The 15,439-nt window shown below is 44.4% G+C and overlaps 1 protein-coding gene across 11 annotated transcripts in view; it reads left to right on the top strand.

Moving 5' to 3' along the window:
- Positions 1–15,439, top strand: part of Carmil1 (capping protein regulator and myosin 1 linker 1) — a 268,940-nt gene that overhangs the window by 127,847 nt on the left and 125,654 nt on the right. For all 11 annotated transcript variants that reach the window (XM_060372669.1, XM_060372668.1, XM_021642852.2 and 8 more), the window contains exons 6-8: positions 5,834–5,931; positions 6,275–6,345; positions 6,571–6,644. In XM_060372669.1, the coding sequence (XP_060228652.1) occupies positions 5,834–5,931; positions 6,275–6,345; positions 6,571–6,644 (243 nt within the window). The remainder of the gene's footprint in view (positions 1–5,833; positions 5,932–6,274; positions 6,346–6,570; positions 6,645–15,439) is intronic.

Raw genomic sequence — 15,439 nt, 5'->3', positions numbered from 1 at the left:
TGGTGATAGTAACTTCTTTTGATGCACACTGGGCTGGAATTTTAATTCAGTTGTTCTCCATGGATATAAATCAGTGGAAGATATTTTTATGCAAGCAGCTTACTGAGACATTGGTGAAGAGCTAGTAGGCTCACAGGAAGTGTTTTGTTTTTTGTTTTTCTTTTTTTTTTTGCCACACAGCATTTTTTCTGAGTCTCGTGTAACTTAAATGTGTCCAACCCACCACTGATTCATTATTAGAGCAAGTGAAGAGAGTCTTGGGCCCAAGCGTGTTGCTCCGGGCACCAGCTCTCCTAGCAAATGCCGTGTCTGGCACACGATTCTGTTTGCACGTGTGTGACGCACACGGCTGCTCCGTGCTGTCGTTTAGCTGAAGGCAGAAAACATGTCAATGGATTTTTCCTCTCGAATATATGTGTGCAGGGATAGAGCAGAACGGTTTCCGACTTCTGAGAGTTTAGCCCTTTATTTATCTCTTATGGAAATACATGCACGTGTTTTGCGAGACTCCTTTAGCTCCTGACATCTGGGGTGGGTGGGGGGTGTGTGAGAACCGTGGAAAAGTGGAGCTTCTTGAAAGAGCCCAGATGGATGCTTCTGCTGAGCGCCTCACAGAGACTTCTGCAGCAGCCGCCTTTCTCCCACTCGGCTCCCCTCTCCCCTGGCGGTGAGTGTCCCGTGCCACTTCTGAAGCCACAGCCTCTGCTTTCCAAGTCTGCTTATGCTATTTTATTTTTCTCTGTATTCTTAGAATGCTATTGCCACGATCAGCTTTCTGTTCTTGCAGTAAAGTGCCTTAGACCGTGCAGTTTACAACGAGAAGAGGTTGTTGAGCTCACATTTTAAAGGCTAAATTTCAAGAATGAGTGTGCCTATCTCTCTGACCTCCGGTGAGGATGTAGGTCCCTGTGGACTATGTTACACGAGGAAAAACAAAAACTAACAAAAACAAACAATACTGGAAACAGAGGCATCCTCGTGCGGAAAGGATCCAGCAGATGGGGTGGCTTTTTTTTTTTTTTTTGTCCACCCCGTATGAAGAGAACCAAGTCCCTGAATCCAGCTGTCTTGTCCAAGAGTGTACTTTCCCACCATGGCTTAATTCCCTTCCACCAGGCTCCACCCTTTAGCGGTCTCACCATCCCGTCATGCCACACTAAAGACATAAGCTTGGGATGCATACTTAATGCAATCCACGGTAACCATGTTTACATTCATTTCACCAGCACCTGGCCAGTGATTTCTGCTTTTCTCTCTACCAGCCTTTGCCTCTCCAATCCCTGTCCCATGTGTCATTGGAAAACCATGGCCTGCAGTTCTACACAGGCAAAGCAAGAATTTGTAAAGGCGAATGTGATCCCAAATAATAAAAGGGATCAGACAAAGGTCCGGCTCGCTAGGTTGAAGTTAACTCAGTTTTGCTGCCCGAGTGCTCTGGGCTGCTTCCGGAGGCCTCACTATTTCTTTGTAGGACATCTGGCTTCCCAGTTTTAACATAGCCAGGAAATAATGATGTGCTAGAATGATGGTATCGGAACAAAATGAATTTTTCCAAATCGCTGGATTCTGTTATACCATTTACTTGTGAACACCTTTTTGAAAACCATGCCACCCCCAAATTTAAAGGGCCTTGGAATAATAGGACCCAGTATAAACGTGTCTAAGTAAGTGAGGAGAAGCCATGCTATACCTGCAGATCTGGAGTGTTTATGTGGGCCTTAAAGAACTAGAAAGCCTCTGATGGCAGCCGAGTCTACCTGATGTCACCCTAGTCATAAACGCTATGAAGTGGCAGCCGTCTGCTTGTGTTTAATATTGGTGTGTATGGGAGTCATCTGTGGGGATAGAGAGATTGCTCAGGCAGCGTGGCAGATTCCCAAAGATTTTATCTGGAATCCATCCGTCAGAAAATCAACCTAACTAGAATGATTTTGAGGGTGTGGAAATGTGCTAGGGATTGTGAAATCCCCAACTGCAGATCCTCAGAAACACCTATGGCACCAAAGTACCCCCAGCCTGAGGCCCTTCCATGTTTCCCCAGGACACACTCAAACTATGTCATAAATATGAGTTACCAACAGCCTCGTCCTTTACAGCTGATCTTTCTCAGCTTGTGGCACTTCCCTACCTCTGGGCCATCTTTTCCCATGGTGCACTAGTCATTTAGTCATCCCCTCTGATGACATAACCTTTGGTCCTTCTTTTACTTTCTTATCCTTGGAACTACCTGGGTTTGGGCTTTTCTTTTTCTGTTCTCTACCTCTCTCTGTCTTTGGGAGAGGAAAACAACAACAAAAACTTAATGTAACTAAAGGTGGCCTTGAATTCACTTTATAGCAGAGATTAACTTTGAACTCTTCCTGCCTTTATCTCTCTAGTGCTGGGATCACAGGTGTAAGCTACTTCTCGTGGCCTTGGAATTTGCCCTTCTTAACGGTCTCATGTTTGTACAGATCTTGATTGTCTCCCCTTCGTTCTCTCTGCACTTTAACCAGCAGGTCCACAGTGCCCATCACTTCAGGGTGGCCTTGTTTGTGTCCTTTACTCCTGTCCCCACCGTTTCTCTGACATGGCCCCTGGAAGGCTGGTCCTCTCTCCATACACATTTGGGCCCCAGAAGGCTCCAGGAGAAAAGCCGAAGCTGTTTAGCTTGCTGTCTTAAAAAACAAACAAGCAAACAAACTATGGCTTTTATACTTGGCAAGAGTTTTATCTGGCCTCTCAGTGTTCTTTCACTGTCCTCCCTACTCTTCTCCCCTATGAAGGTGTGTCCAGAGCTTGGCTGCCTGACTCTTCCTTTTTCCCATGCTCTCCTGTCACTGCCCTGACAATACAATTGAGTTCTTAACTTCTTTAATTTGACTGGCAGGATTCCCCGTGGTCCCAGCTCTGGTTAGTGCTGAGCTCCCTGGAGGTCCTCTCCCTCTCTGCTGCCTAGTTTGAGCTATGGAGACTCTGGTGGGCCTGGTCTTTCTTATGTAGCAGACATGCTTCCCTTTATCTGAAACACTTTTTATTTTTTTCTAGCTGCAGTTCTCACTGCTACCCCTGTCCTCACCTGATGGTCTCTTTGTGTCTTCCTTTAAGTCTTTGCAAACATGTCCAAGTTGAGCCTTCCTAACTGGAAATGAACATCTAACATGCTCTAAAATCTGAAGCTTTTTCAGCACTGCTAGGTCTCTGCCCAAAGCATTCCAGATGTTTCTCAGCTGTGGTGTGCGCTGGAGATGGTGTGCATTGGAGAGGAGATGCAGCACCGTGTCTCTGCTTACCCAGCAGCTCACATTAACATTTTCCTGCGATATTACTTCCTCCATTGCCTGCTCTCATACTCTCTTTGTTTTACCATGTTACTATGTTGTACTGCCTGGCCTGGTACTTGCTGTCTGGGTCAACTCTACTTCCAATTTCATCAATCCTCCTTCTGCCTCAGTCTCTCTCCCACTTGCTGCATACAGGTTATGCACCATCATTGCCAGTCTGGTTTCTAGCTTGGAGGATGTATTAGTTGCTGTGATAAAATACCCAAAGCAGTATATAGAAGGAAGAGTTTATTCTCCCTTGTGGTTCCAAAGGGAGAGTTCCTAATGGCAGGGAGGGTTGGCAACAAGTAGCGGGAACAGGAAGCTGAGAAACCAAATCCCCAACCATACACATAAAACAGGGAGCACGGTTTTAAACTCTCAAAGCCCACCCCTGGGACTGTCCCTCCCCACACAGTGCTACTAGCTGGAAATTGAGTGTTTACATATATTACATTCTGGGGTACATTTCTCATTTAAATTACAGCTGACCCATAACTGTAATCTGAACACTCTGAACACTACTGAACAGAGTCAGGTAGATCTCTGCGAGTTCAAGGCCAGCTTAGTCTACAAATCGAGTCCAGGACAGCCACGGCTACACAGAGAAACCCCATATCAACAAACAACAAACAAACAAATCACAACTGGGCATTAGTGCACATTCCTTTAATTCCTGTACTCAGAAAGTGTGCTGGCTAGTTTTATGTCTACTTGACACAACTAGTCAGAGAACAGAACCCAAATTAATAAAAAGCCTCCTTAAGACTGGGCTGTAGGAAAACTTGGAGGGAATTTTATTAAGTAGTGATTGATGGGCCCAGCCCATTTTGGTAGTGCCACCCGTGGGCTGGTGGTCCTGAGTTCTATAGGAAAGCAGGCTGAGCAGGCCACGAGGAGCAAGCCAGCCAGTAAGCAGCAACTGTCCCACCCCCACCCCCCACCCCATGGCTCCTGTATCAGCTCCTGCCTCCAGGTTTCTGCCCTGTTTGAGTGTCTGTCCTGACTTCCTTTGCCAATGAGCAGTGTTGTGGAAGTGTAAGCCAAATAAACCCTTTCCTCTCCAAGTTGCTTTGCTCATGGTATTTCATCACAACAATAGAAACCCTAAGTAAAACAGGAGGTCGAGATCCGAGGCCAGTCTGGACAATGTCCTAAGTTCTAGGACAGCCAGGGTCACATAGTGAAACTCTGGCTCAAAATAAAATAGCCTCACAGCAGTAAACAAACATATGTGTGTGTGTGTGTGTGTGTGTGTGTGTGTGTGTGTGTACAGTGGATTTTGTTCACAGTCTTACTTGAAAGTAGATCCAAATACAATATAGACCTTTAGCCAATCTTTGGATGAATTCAGAAGTTACTCATTAAATGATCAGGATGGGATCACATTAACAAAACCTGCTAACATTTTTGAGGTTCTCCCATGTGCCTGTTGTTGTCCGAAGCAATGTGTGTGTTCATTTCTGTTCTCACAGCATCCCTATGAGATATGAATCTCCTTATTTTATCACTTCCACGTAATGAATAATGATGGTTTGGGGAGGCAGGCTACATCTTTTGTTTTTGTTAATTATATGCCTGTGTGTGTCAGTGCACGTGTGTGCAGTGCCTACAGAGACCACAAGTGGTGAATCTGCTGGCGCTGGGGCAGCAGATATCCTGAGATGCCCGACATGGGTCCTGGCATCTGAACACCAGCCCTCTGCAAGAGCAATATGAACTCTTAGCAGCCGAGCCATCTCAGCAGCACAGAGCTACGTTTTTATCCACTGTGTGAATAGACAGGAGTTTTATTATGTTTTGAGGAGGAAGAGATGGGAGGAGTGGGATCCAGGCTTCATCCAGCAGCACGGAGCCAAAAATCTGCTACTCAACAAGAGATGATCCATCTTTTGATGAACACTTGGACAGGGCACAGAGCATGGACTTAGACGAGATTTGTACTTTAATTCATCTAAGCTGGTCACACGTATTTGGTAGACGTACAGTATAATAACTCCTAAAATACAATACTGTAATTATTAGATACAGTACTTTTTCTTTTTTGAGACAGTGTTCCATGTATTCCATGCTGTGCTCAAATTCACTGTGTAACCACAGATGATTTTGACATCCTCCTTATTGCACTTTTCAAGTTTGGTATTACAGATATGTACAACTACTTCTGGCTTATGTGGCACAGGGGATGGAACCCAGCATTTTTCATGCTAGGCAACCTCTTTACCAACTGAGATTTACACCCTTCACCCCAGCCATAGAGCAATATTTTCTAGGTATTGCAACAAAAATTTTGCATCAGAGAACAACATGAAAATAATTTTCAGTGCCTGTATATGCAAGAAAAAGTGAGTCAAAATATTAGTACGTTCATATAGATTGACATTTCCCAAGTAATTGAATTATTTTGACCAGAATTGAAGTAACACCCATCTTTGTTTTAAACAAACAAAAAGGGCACACCACAAAATAAAGTCTATGTATTGTTCCAAAAACATGAGCTTTGAAATGTGTTGTTGGTGTTAATCTTTCAGGAGGATCATGAAGAAAGTCTCCATGGAGCCATCTGAGCGCCTGGCCAGTCTCCAGGCCCTGTGGGACAGCCAGACCTTGGCTGAGCCAGGCCCCTGTGGTGAGCATGCATTTTAAACTAAAATGTAAGGGGTTGGATGCCCGTCCCCCTGCCAGGAAGCCAAGTCTATTCCTGGGATGCTACTGTAGAGGTACAATTAGTTCGAGGTGTAATTAGCATGCACAGACTTTAGATTGGTGGACAGAAGTCCTATATTTAAGGCCGGCTGCAGCCTGCTATGTATGCACCACGGAGCTGGGGAGTAGGGAGAATCCTTGCTGCTTCTCTGGATGGGAAAGAGAGCCCTATTGCCAGCAGCTGCCAGACCGAAGCTGTAAAATTGTGATGTAACATTGTTTTCCTGCAAACCTGTCAACATCAACACTTCTGCTTCATGCTTCAGGTGGGTTTTCCCAGATGTATGCCTGTGTGTGCGACTGGCTGGGATTTTCATACAGGGAAGAAGTGCAGTGGGTAAGTGAGTCTGCACATATGCTCAACATATAGTAAGTTAGCATCCCTTTTCCCCTCGGCCCTCCCTCCCATCGCTCATTTTGTTTTGTTAGTTCATTGAGGTTATTTTGTTGTTGTTGTTCAGATTACTCAAAAATCTGCCTGTGTCCTTATCCAGTTCTCTGCTGTTGTCTGGCTTCTCTGTGTGCACGGATTAATTTTCTAACTGAGTTTTGCTTTAAACAGGATGTGGATACAATTTATTTGACACAAGACACCAGGGAATTAAATTTACAGGACTTCAGTCATCTCGAGCACAGGTAAGCCCCATCTCTCCTCCTTTCCTTTGTCCCTTTCTCATTCTCAGGGCTGGCACTCTCTGTTGTCCCCTAGGGACAAAGGCAGCCTTCAAAGAATCCTTCTATAAAGGGAGCGTGCAGAGAAGCTTTCCCATCGCCACAGATGACCTGTGGAGGTGCCTTTGAGTACCCAGGACTGAAGTCCATGTTTGCAGTGGATATAGCTTATGAAAGCTCATTTGAGGGACTGGAAAGATGGCTCATCAGTTAGAGTACATGTTACTCCTGGATTCTGTTCTCACCAGCCATGTTGGGCAGCTCCTAGCTGTCTATAACTCCAGCTTGAGTGGGGCATCAGAGGGAACCTGCACATACATGTATACATACATACATATAAATTAAAAATAAATCTTAAAAGTCCATTTGATTGGCTCTCTATAAAATACATTTCTCTTGCACCAAGTTAGTACTTTATGATAGCATTTCTCTGGTGAAAGTTTATGCTTCGTTTCTAACCAATGACTTTTTGTTACAACTTCCTTAGGCCCTGGGAATTTCTTCTTTATATATGCACATACTGTTGAAAATTAGTTTGTCAGTATCTGCCTGGTGATGTTGATAATCAGAGTATGTTATAAGTCATTTTGAAAGACTTTTTTTTTTCCATAGTTTCTCACCCCTGACTTGAATTGAGGGAGTGGAATAGCATTCTGGGAGCTAGTGGAGTGGATAGAGTGCTTACGATGCAAACACAAAAATCTGCGTTCAGACACTCAGAATCCACATGAAAAAGCCAGATGCTTCAGGGAACCTAACGTGAGATGGGATAGAGGAGAAGACAGGAGAGTCCTTGGAGGTTTTTGGGGTCAGCTAGCCCAGGGCACTCAGTGGCAAACAGTAAGAGACTCTGTGTCCTTATTTGATTTTTGTTGCTGTGATAAAATTTCCAGACCCCCCCAAAAAAAAGTAGTTTAGGGGAGAAAAAAATTATTTTCGTTCACAATTCCAGGTTACTGCCAGTCTTCAGCAGGAACTTAAAACAGCTAGTTGAATCACAGAATGAGATGAGTATGTCTGTGCTTAATGCTTAGCAAGCAGTCTCTGCCATTACACAGTCCAGGGCCCAAACGTGAGCTGGTGCCACCCACACTCAGTGGCTCCTCACAGCTCATTAACCAAATTAAGAAAATCCCTCACAGGCACACCTGCAGGCCAGCCTGACTTGGGCGGTTGTCAGAGAGGCTGTCTTTGTAGATTGTGTCAAGCCGACAGTTAAAAGAAGCCACCACACCTTCGATAAAAGAAGGTACTGGTCAAGGGCCAAAGCAGAGGTTGTTCTGGGGCCTCTCCACGCCCACTGAGATGTGCCAGGTGATCGCTGTAAAGTTACTTTCGCCTGTTAACTTTAGAGTAATTGTCAGCTCCTCCTTAGTCGTAATCCGAGTAACAATGGAATGTCTTTGTGTGTGTGTGTGTGTGTGTGTGTGTGTGTGTGTGACATGCAACGAAAGGGAACTATTTTTGCCGACAACCTCCATTCACTCATACTTTGTGCTACGAGAATTATCTCTTTGGGAGACTGGAGAAGTGCTGTGTTTAGACTTTGCTTTTTGTGACACAGAATATTGAAAGGGATTCTGCATGTGGGTGCCTAGATGCCCTAGGATGAGCAATTTACGTATCTTCATCAAGAACGTTCGAAAACAAGACTGACATGTAAGACCAAACAGTGAGTGTGACAGTCGGGGTGAGAGGGCGGAGGGGGGCAGGCTGCTGCTGCCTTGCCTTGTCAGCTCTTGCACTCGCGAGTGGCAACACAGCAAAAAGGAGACGTTTTCGCTTTAGGGTCATGAAATGGTTTTGAACAGGTGAATAGGCCAAGTGAGTCTCCGGGACCCCAGGAGTGAGTGGACTGTACTTAGCCGGGGCACATGGACCTGCAGAAGTAGAGATAGCATAGGATACCTTAGTGCACGACACTGGAGTTGCATCTTCATTTCATTTCTGCGTTGCATCCTTAATGATCAGGGCCTGTTAGTATGTCATACAGTTTGGCCCTGCGAATTGCTGCTCATCCACTGAGTTGATTGCTCCCTCGTCCTCAGAAGGAAACTAAGGGAGCCCTGTGATGCAGATGCAAAGTAGCCAGTACCAAGATCTGTTGTCAGGGCCACCAGACTCTCCCTGCAAGTAGATTTGTTTACCCACTTCAGGGATGCTGAGCTTTCAGTTTATTTGCAAACACCGAATTAATGGGGTAGATGAAGATCCCTATTCTTTTTCTGCTCAGTTGGATAATTAAAAGGACTCTTTTTGGCCAGGTGTCGTGGCACACACTTTTCATCTCAGGGTTTGGAAGGCAGAGGCAGATTGCTGTGAGTTCAAGGCCCTCCTGGTTCTACATAGAGCATTCCAGGCCAGCCAGAGCTACATGGTGAAGCACTTTGTCAAGATAAAATAAAAGGTCTCTTTTCATTACGGACTATCTTATCCATGCTGGGTAATAACTACTTTAGACTCTGAGAGCCAGACAGTTGCCTTTGCAATTACAGAAGGTCTTGACTGGGATGATTTTACTTAAGGATATCTTGTCTCCATAAAGATGTGAAAGCAGTCCTCAATAGAAACATCCTGCAAATTCTCATCTTTGAGCTCTTTCTGGGCCATGGTTAAGTGGCTTAATTCATTCTCTCCCAACCGTGTTCATAGTCATTCATAGTCTCCGTTTCTCCCTCTGGCTCTCCTGCTCCTACTTTGTCTCCTCTCTCTCTCGCCTTTCCCTTTTCTTGCCTTGTGGCACTTGTGTTTGGTACTTGGCTTTCTGCTGTGGCTGAGTAAGCATTCATGTATGGGTCCCATAGTGGTCCTGCTGGACTCTTCCTGTTACTCCCTGGAGAGGACTGGTCATTAGGACTTGCTGGGGAAAATGCCTTGCATAGTCATTATTTTTAGGTTCTAACATTTTATTGTGGTGTGTTTAGTTTGCTTGAGTATGCTCATACAGTTTGTTTTGGCTTTGTGAATGCTGTGCCAAAAAGAGGCACAGATTGAAAAAAGCCTCTTTAAACATTTCTTCTGGGGTGTCTGGAAGGGCTTTGAGCCGACGTGTTAAAAAGGTGATTATACTGTAATTTGACATGGCAGGGAGTGATGAGGGCAGGGGCATTGCTGCCAAGGAAGAAGAGAATATATAGCTTTGGACACATTGATTTCTTTGCTTCCCAGAAGACTTTTTTTCCCAGAAGAGGAGCTCATCTCATTAATCCTCTAAAGACTGGTTGGACACGCACTATTGAGTTCAAACTTGGCCCGTGAGAGCCCTTCCAGCTGATTCATGCTCTTGCCTTGTCATATTTCTTGGTCCTGAAGGTGACATTCTTGAGCAGGGAGCTAGCGGGAGTGAGTTCTAGAGCAGCTTATATATGTGTGTGTCAAGGTGTGTCTGAGGTCAAGGGGACAGTCTTTTTCTACCCCAGGTCTATTCCTTCATTCCTTTTCTCTTGTGGACCAGGAAGTCATGCTTGAGGGATGGGTCTGGATTTTGTTACCATCTCTAGATTTCTCTGAATTTTTAAAATAGTGATTTCAAGTGAGAATAGGACAAACTCTGTGGGTTTTCCAACATGATGATATATTGGAACATGGACCTGATGGTGTAATTTGTTATTAGAATTCTCTTATCCATTGTGTGTGTGTGTGTGTGTGTGTGTGTGTGTGTGTGTAATTTATTCTGAAGTTGATAATTTATTACTGTAGCACATGCATGTGATTTATAAGTAATCTTACACAAGCCACATTTACAATCCTTTCTTTTTAGAAATGAATAAATAAGATTTTTTCCATTTGTTATTCGTGTTTGTGTATACATACATATGGAGTGGGCATGTGCTAGGGCATATACATGGAATCCAGAGGATAATTTCGTGAAGTTGGATCTTTTCTTCCATCTTCACATGGGTTCCAGGAATTGGATTCAAGTCGTGAGGTATGCATGGCAAACACCTTTACCTGCTGAGCCATTTCTCTGGCTGGCCCAATATCAGAAGATTTTTAAAGACAGCTCTGATGCCCTGAGGATATCCAAGCACTGTTTTCCAGTGGCTGGATGCTGACCCTTTAGTAATCTGAGACTGTACAGGATAGATATACTTCTATAAACTAGGAAGCCAGGTAGGAATCATTGAGTAGCAACAGCTCCCCGTGCTCCTACTCCGAGACAGTCTCCTGTAGGCCAGGCTAGTCTTGAACTCAGATATGTAGCTGAGGATGACCTTGAAGTTCTGTTCTGCCCCCACCTCCCCATTGCTGCCTTACAGGCATGAGCCACGATTCCCAGTTTAAGTAATGCTAGGCAAGATAAGCCTAGACCTTCCTGCATGCTAGGCAAGCACTCTGACAATGTAGCTACTTTGAACTGTTTTTCCTCTTTTCATGTGTGTGTGTACATGTGAACATGCAAACCCATGTGCATATAAAGACCCAAAGTTGATCTGGGCATCTTCCTCAATCATCATTCAGTTTGTTCTTTGAGGCAGGGTCTCTCAATCAAACTCAGAGCTCACCCGTAAGTGTGGTCTTACTACCCAGCTTTTCTCGGGGGAATTCTGTCTCCAAGTCAAAGGCTGAAATTACAGGCAGGCCTTCATCTCCACCCAGTATTTAGGTGGGTGCTGGGAGTGTGAACTCTGGTATTCTTTTCTGCATATAAGAACCGTCACCACTCGGCCGTTTCTCTACCACCCTTTCGAGCGTTAAAGGTCTCAAACTTCCATTCATAAAGTAGATATGATGAGAGGTAGTTTAAATTATTCTCAGGAAAGGTAGCCAATGACTATGCCAGCAAAGCAGTATGGCAGAGATTTCCACTGCCTTTCCATGTGTCCCCACTGTGTGCAGGCTTAGAGTGCAAAGAGTAACAGGACTTGGCATTCTCCTGGGAGTCACCTTTCTGAGCCATTGTGTATTCTCTATTAGGGGAAGAGTTTCCCTCTTCACATACAGCTACTTGTTGGTGTTCTGTGTTTGAGCTCTCTTCCCTTCTTGCACGTGCTAGAAGGAATCTTTCAAACCTGTCAATTATTTTTGTTTTCTAACATTTTCTTGGTATCTTTTACATTGTCTGTTTAAAAGTCACTATTTTTACAGTTTTAGGGAGAGATAGCAGGCAGGGGAAAGGGAATAGAAGGACAGTTTGTCCTGAAAATAATAGCAAGAAAAATGTCCAGGAGGACACACAGCTCAGAGAGATGTTAGGACCAATGTCTCCTAGGCTGCCTAGAACCTAGGGCAGTAAAGACCTTGACACAGTGCTGAATTCAAACCCTCTTACCAACTTTATATTCGGCTTTAAAGCATTGCTCTCACGTATTAGTATCTTAATTTTTTGATATTTAAGATATTAGTATCGTAATGTTTTGTTAAGACAACGTCCTGCTGTGTATCACAGGCTAGCCCCCAAATTGTGATTCTCTTGTCTCTGCCTTGTGAGTGTTGAGTTGCAGTTATGCACCTTCATGCCAGGAAAATGGTTTATTTTTAAGTTAAAACAAAACCTTACTCAAAAGATAGTGGTGGTATTATGATGTCAGGAATGCTGTCAAAGTCCTACACTCAAACAATCCTCCTGCCTCAGCTTATTGACTGGGCTATTCTTTTTGTTAAGATTTATTTATTTATTAGTATACAGTGCTCTGCCTGCATGCCAGAAGAAGTCACCAGATCTCATTATAGATGGTTGTGAGCCACCATGTGGTTGCTGGGAATTGAACTCAAGAACCCTGGAAGAGCAGCCAGTGCTCTTAACCCCTGAACCATCTCTCCAGCCCCAACTGGGTTATTCTTACACTGAGCATTTTAGTTTATTTTCATTGTTCAAAGTAACAAGAGTAAACTTTTGTTACTTGAGTAATCACTTCAGGATACATTGTATTGGGCTAGGGATCTAGTTCAGTTAGAATGCTCAAGGCCCACTATACCATATTAAACAGGACAAATAATCTCATCACTTAAGAGGCTGAGGTAGGTGGGTTAGAAATTAGGTCATTTTTGGCTCCATAGCAAGTTTGAGACAGTTTGGATTACATGAGACCCTACCTCAAAAAATCAAAACAAACAAAAGCCCTCAGCCCAAAACAGAGTACATCTTGGTGTTGGCTAAAAAGAAATAAGAAAACAGAAATCATTGACCAAATGAGATGAAAGAGGTTTAGTCCCTTTGATTTGGAAGTGTGCAGACTCAGCATGCTGAACGCTCAGTGGAGGAGGCTCAAAGTTGAAAGTGTAGAAAGCAGAGTAGTTGCTGCTGGATTTCTGTCAGTCATAATAGAGTGGGCTTGTGAGGATCACCATCCAGGGTTGGACGCCTCTGTCTGGACTCTATGTGAGAGCATAGACCAACTAACTTCCCGGATCTCGGGAATCTTCATCTGTCTGAACACTTTAAACACAGAAGAAATGTTCAAATAGCCAGGCACGGCACCACATACCTCTAACCCCAGCACTTAGGAGGTTGGGGCAGAAGAATCACTGTAGCTCAAGAGCAGCTGGGCTATACAAGACGTCTGAAAAAAATTCATGTACATTTCAAGTTATAGGGGTGTACAAAACCTTTTCTGAACAGGGCTCTAGTGAGACAGGAAATGACCTCAAGAATCAACAAAGGAGACATTTCTGCATGACCAGAAAGGAACTGTCCACAGAACCAACAGCCTGCAGAATGAAAAACAAAATCTTTGTCAGCTATAGCTTACTTCAGGGTGTGTGTGTGTGTGTGTATGTGTGTGTTTATGTGTGTGTTTGTGTTCACAGGCATGTGCACATCCCCCTCACGTGTATGTAGGCCACCTCATTCTCTTCAGTCTCTCCTTGTGCTCAGAGCTTACAGATTCAACTAGACTAGCTGACCACCACTGAGCCCCAGCAGTTGTCCTAGCTCCACTCCCCCGATGCTAGGATTGTAGCCGGTGCACCTGGGCTTTTCCGAGGGTACTGAGGATTCGAATTCAGGTCCTCATGGTTGTGTGCTTCACCTTACTGGGTGAGCCATCTCCCCAGTTTTTGTTGTCAGTCATGTTTTGTTGTTAATTTTTTTAATTATTTATAATTGTGTCTTCCGTGTATATATATGAGCTTGTGTGTTTATGGGTGTGTGCATGCATTGATGTGGAGGCAAGAGGCTGATGTCAGGTGTCTTCCCCTTTGCTTACCACCTTGTTATTTTGAGACAAGGTCTCTCACTGAACCTAGAACATACCAATTAGCTGACTGGGCTAAAGACTATCATGGCAGACACTGGCAGGAGTTGGGAGCAGGAGGCTGCTGCTCACATCACATTCATAGACAGGAAGCAGAGAGGGGTAGATGCTGGTGTCTGGTCCATTTCCCCTTTAGGACGGGATTCCAGCCTATTAAATCGGGCCACTCGAATTCAGTGAGGAGTCTTCTCTCCTCACGTAAGCCCTCTGATTGTCCACGTTTGTTTCCGCGATGGTTCTGAATTCAGCCAAGCTGACGATGAAGATGAAGCCTTACCCCTGGCCTTTGGAAACCTTTCTGCCTATGTAATGGAGCTGTAGCAACATGTAATGAAAATATGAGGAAGGCTTAGTTGTAATAAACAGAAACCCACCAGAGGAACCCAAATAGCTCTTTGTGGAGGTGTGCTCATCTCAGCAGGAGGGAAGATGTGAGACCATCCGTGGGCTTTTGCCTGAGGTTTGCTTCTCTGTGCATCTGCTAAGTCCTGAGAAAGCCTTTCAGGATGAGCTGTAGGAAGTGAAGAGAGTCATCTGCTGACTACCTTGTGCCGTTTCTGTTTAAATGGGAATGCCCAGTGTGTCCTCTCTGACACTATGAAGCTGTATGATGAATGCAGGAATGAGTCCCCCATCCTTGGTCTCATTCTCTCCCTAGCCATCACATTGGCTTGATGTTTAGGGGGTCCATTTCAGACCTTCGTTTTGACATGGGAGTTTTCTGAGGTACCCTCTAGGCATCCATCTATCCAGATCGGAGGCTTCCTATTCTCTGCCTGTTGCAGCAAGTGGACAATTGTTAAGTATAAAAGGCATGGGGGTTTCCCGGGTGGCCTGTAGAGCTTTGGTCCATTCACTTTTGTTTCTGTTTTGTATTCTAATATAGGACATTGCAGTCTATTCATTCTGCTGCTGACCAGGCATTCTACTTAGCTTATTGTCTGTTAATGAACAATGCTGTTGAAGGCCATTCTTGTATGTGTTCCCTTAGAGAAAAAATGGGCAGATGTGTACCAGGATGCAAATAATAGTAAATTTTGCAATTGTGTCCAACACTTAGGTCAAGAAAGAGGCCACTGCCTCTCTCTGGACTGTATATATCAATTCCCAGTCACGGTTCCCTCCTCCCCACTATTGTTTTTGTGATGGAAGTTCTAGTTTGGTTTTCTGTTGCTGTGATAAAAATAACATGACCAAAAGTAACTGAAGAGGAAAGAAAGGGTCTGCTTGGCCAAAGCAGGAATCCAAGACAGAAATCTTGAAGGACTACTGTTTACCACTGGCTGGCTCTGTGGCTTAAGTGGCTGTGTACCTTTCTTATACAGCCCAGAATTACCTGCCTAGGGCTGGTATTTCCTACAGAGGACTGGGTGGTCCTACATCAATTACCAATCAAGAACTTATGCTGCAGTCATGGCCACAGGCAAATCTGAGGGAGGCAGTTCTTTAATTCAGATTTCTTCTCCCAAGTGTGTTAAGTTGACAGCCAAGATTAGCCACCACGATACATAACTTGACCGAGGGAATCCTATAAATCAACTTGGGAAGGATTCTCTATTATTC

This window comes from Meriones unguiculatus, chromosome 19, assembly GCF_030254825.1.
Source record: "Meriones unguiculatus strain TT.TT164.6M chromosome 19, Bangor_MerUng_6.1, whole genome shotgun sequence".
In the NCBI taxonomy this organism is placed as follows: Eukaryota; Metazoa; Chordata; class Mammalia; order Rodentia; family Muridae; genus Meriones; species Meriones unguiculatus.
This window is presented reverse-complemented; position numbering and strand designations above follow the sequence as displayed.